Below are 3,492 nucleotides of genomic sequence, written 5' to 3'. Positions count from 1 at the left end.
AAAGGTGTACAGCTATCAGTCTTGTTTATATGCTTAACAGAGCTTCAAGAGGAGGAAAATAATCTTCTTTATGATCACTACGTTTTAGCTTTGATCTGGCAGGAAACAGTTACTGTCTTGTTCCTGTCTGGGAGCACAGGTGAAGCAAAGGCTGTGGAGACAAGATGGCAGGAGGAGAGTTCTGAAAGCAAGATAYATCTCTCCTGATTTCCCAGTGATAAAAATTTAAATATTTGTAAATTTTGTAAATTGTAAAGTTGTAAAAATTTGTAAATATAAACAAAGTCTACACAAAGCAGTAAAAAAAAGAAAAACCCTTATTTCTTTCTGGGGTATTCTTTTATCAGAGAAGAACTTCTCATTATAATGAAGACTTTCAGTCGGCATCACTCTATTGCAGCATGAGCCACCTGAGTCTCAGCTCTTTGCATGGCTTTCGCAATGTCCCTGTAGATTCCAGAGGATTACAGGTACAAGATTCATACACATCATTCTCCAGCAGTTAATTCATATGCAGAAGTTTTCAGACATTATTATGAAGAGAAGCAAAWCTTGATTCAACCACAGTCAGTCTTGCCTCCAGTGCCTTTAATATGGTATCTGCCTATAAAGTAAAGAGGGAAAGATACTTGGTTAGAAACAGAACTTTACAAAACAAAGAGCAAGTGTAGATGTCAATAAGTGCTAGAAGTCAATCATGTGTTATCAATCCTATTTGATTCTTTTCCCCACTATCTTCACAGTCTAAAGTTTAGTCAGTTCTAATATGAACTCTCAGCGCTCCCTAGGATCTACTGTAACTGTCCTCACACTTAGTGTCAATAGCTTCTGCTATACAACTGTCAGCTTTCAGAGCTAACCTGGTTATCATATGTGCTCCCAACTCTCCCTACCTGCAATCAGAACACTTCTATAGAAGGAAGTATCCACTTACATTTATTATGTGATACTTTAATACAGAATAGCAGCAAAAGCAGTAAAAGCAGTAAATAAATTTACATTCAAGACAGGATTCTACAGGAAAAAAGCTCCATTAAGTCAGAGTTTAAAAAAAAAAACTGGAGAAGCAAAACAAAGTTACAGGAGGCAAGCCATCTTTCTGACTACTGACAGAGAGAGATGGGAATCAAACTGTATTTGATAAACAGAAAATACTTATTAAAATTATAATCAAAGGAAAGCTGCTGAAAACCTTAGCTAACACAAGATACTAACAGCACGAAGTGTCACAGTGCACTGTAAAAATGCACAGAACTGGGTCTGACTGAAACTACAGCTTGCTTTGCAGAAACTATTTAAGGATATGAAGACTTCATATCTTGTGTACACAATGAGCAATGCTAGATGAAGTCTTACCCTTTCCAGTGCTTCTTCCAAAACAGCTCGACTCTCGAGAGTTATAGGCTCCTCATCAGTAAGAGCTTGCTTTTCTGAGGATCCTAGAATGTAACTGATATGCTACAGTTTAGATTATGCACTTTTCACTCTGAAGGCAAAAGAACAAATGTAAAATTCATCTATTGTTCTCAGCAATGAGATTATGATTTAACAAGCTACCAAAGCAAGAGCATGATTCAAAGATCCATACTTAGTAACCTTGCAAACAAGCTATAAGTGGAATGAAAGCACTTTTAAGCTCAGAACTACCAAGACACCATGACTATATAAAAGTTGGAATTACCAAAAGATAGTCATGAATTGTGATGCTACAAGATAAGGTGAAAAGTTATTCCAACTTTCAGAAGACTGTTGCACTAGCTGGAAGAAACAGTTATCATTATTCAGTACTACTCAAGAGAGTAAAGTAATTTTATGCCAGTTAGAGTAGAGCACCTACATATTAGCTTTTGATCAGACTAGAAGTAACCCCTATGTTATTTACCCAGTGTTATTTTTGTGCTAGGTATGCAATTTCTTATACAAAATGAAGTCCAGAAGTCCTCRTATTTCCATTTTTCTAGGATTTTTTCCTCATATTATACAAATGACATTTCTATAACTTTAACACTACGATGCTAGCAGCAGTAACACATAAAATTGCTCTGGAAAGAGAAAGCTATCTCTAGGTATTCCAGAAACACCAACAGCAGCATCTACCTATAGGATACTTAGAGTAAAAATGCTACCTTTACCTTTCAATCGAGTCAACACTGAAGCAGAACAAATCTCTCTTGTAGTCAAGATGCTTTGGCGTGCATCTGTAGATGTTGCCAAGTACCATTGAGCAGCCAGAGCAGGACAGAGTTTCAACCATGCTGCAAGCAAGACACATAACATTTATCCATGTGTGTGCAGGGGGCGGGGACACACCTCTCCCCACACCTACTCCAAAATAAATTCATCCACTTGTGATTTTTAGAGGATTCACCCTTGGATTCCACAGCGTGATTATGAATATTTGTCCCTTAGCCTGGGTTCCCAGGGCAGGCCCTCAGCCCGAAGACCTCCACTAGACTAACAGGTAAACCCTCCAGGGCCTTCCTCAGGGACACAGGCAGCCCTGCGGGGCGGCAGCACCCGGCGAGCGGCTCGCCGGGCCTCCCCGTCGCGCCGAGCCCCCCGCCCCCGCCGCSGCACCGGGCCTCACCATCCGCACTCGCCGGGCCGCTTGGAGAGCTTCTGCTCCTTGTCCACCGAGACGCAGGCGGAGGTACCTGCGCACAGACGGGAAGGGAGAGGGACCAACGGTCAGCAGCGGCTGCCGCCAAAGGCCGCGCGGGGGAGGGGCAGGACTCACTGCGCAGGAGGATGCAGCCCGCCTCCTCGTCGTTGGCCACCCAGCTCAGCGTGTCGCCCACCGGCTGCTTGCAGCCGGCGCACAGGAACACCATGGGCAGCAGCTCCTCGTCCGCCCCGCCGCCGCCCGGCCCCCCTCCCGCCGCCGCCTCCCGCGCGCCGTCCGCCTCCAGCAGCGACAGGGAGGAGTCGGGCCCCACCGCGGCACCCAGCGGCGCGTACAGCGCGCCCGCCATCGCCTTCAAGCGGCCCGCGCCGGAAGCGGCAGTGACGCCACCTCAAGAGCCGCGGCGGCGCCCCGCCCCCTGCCCGCCGTCGCGCGAAGCCCGCCCCCACGGCGCCCCGCCCCGGCCCCCTCTCCCGCGCTCAGGCCCCGCCCCGTGCTCTCCCGCAGCCGTTGGCGCCGCTAACGGTCGCGGCGGGCAGGGAGGGGCGGCCGCGAGGCGCTCGCCGCTGTTCCTGCCGCCCCAGCTAGGCAGGCCTGCTGTCCTTGGCCTCAGAGTACATCGAGAGGCACGTTAGGAGGGGCCTGAAGGCTCTAATGACGGGAAAACAAGAAAAAAAGCTTGATGCCGGTTTCGAAGGCTGCTGGTTTTAACCAGTCTGCTGCCTTTTGTTGATCCCGGTTCAAGTGATGCCCCAGTGTGCTCCCCACCTCAGCAGAGCCCCGGGAGGCCCGATGCGCTTCCATGCCGCCCGCCAATCCAGGGCCTGGCATGGATGAGCAGCCTTGACTTTGCTAGCCACGACATACCC

The 3,492-nt window shown here is 47.9% G+C and overlaps 1 protein-coding gene across 1 annotated transcript; it reads right to left on the bottom strand.

The window, feature by feature from the left end:
• Nucleotides 1-360: 360 nt before the first annotated feature.
• MIS18A (MIS18 kinetochore protein A) lies at nt 361-2,987 on the bottom strand. The gene is made up of 5 exons (XM_026077644.1): nt 2,738-2,987; nt 2,588-2,654; nt 2,133-2,255; nt 1,357-1,450; nt 361-604 (listed from the first exon to the last, which is right to left on the bottom strand). Exons 1-5 carry the CDS (start codon nt 2,970-2,972, stop codon nt 524-526), a joined length of 600 nt encoding a protein of 199 aa, XP_025933429.1. The 5' UTR covers nt 2,973-2,987; the 3' UTR covers nt 361-523.
• Between the last annotated feature and the right edge of the window lie 505 nt (nt 2,988-3,492).

Source organism: Apteryx rowi, unplaced genomic scaffold, assembly GCF_003343035.1.
Source record: "Apteryx rowi isolate R43461 unplaced genomic scaffold, aptRow1 scaffold_46, whole genome shotgun sequence".
Taxonomy (NCBI): Eukaryota; Metazoa; Chordata; class Aves; order Apterygiformes; family Apterygidae; genus Apteryx; species Apteryx rowi.
This window is presented reverse-complemented; position numbering and strand designations above follow the sequence as displayed.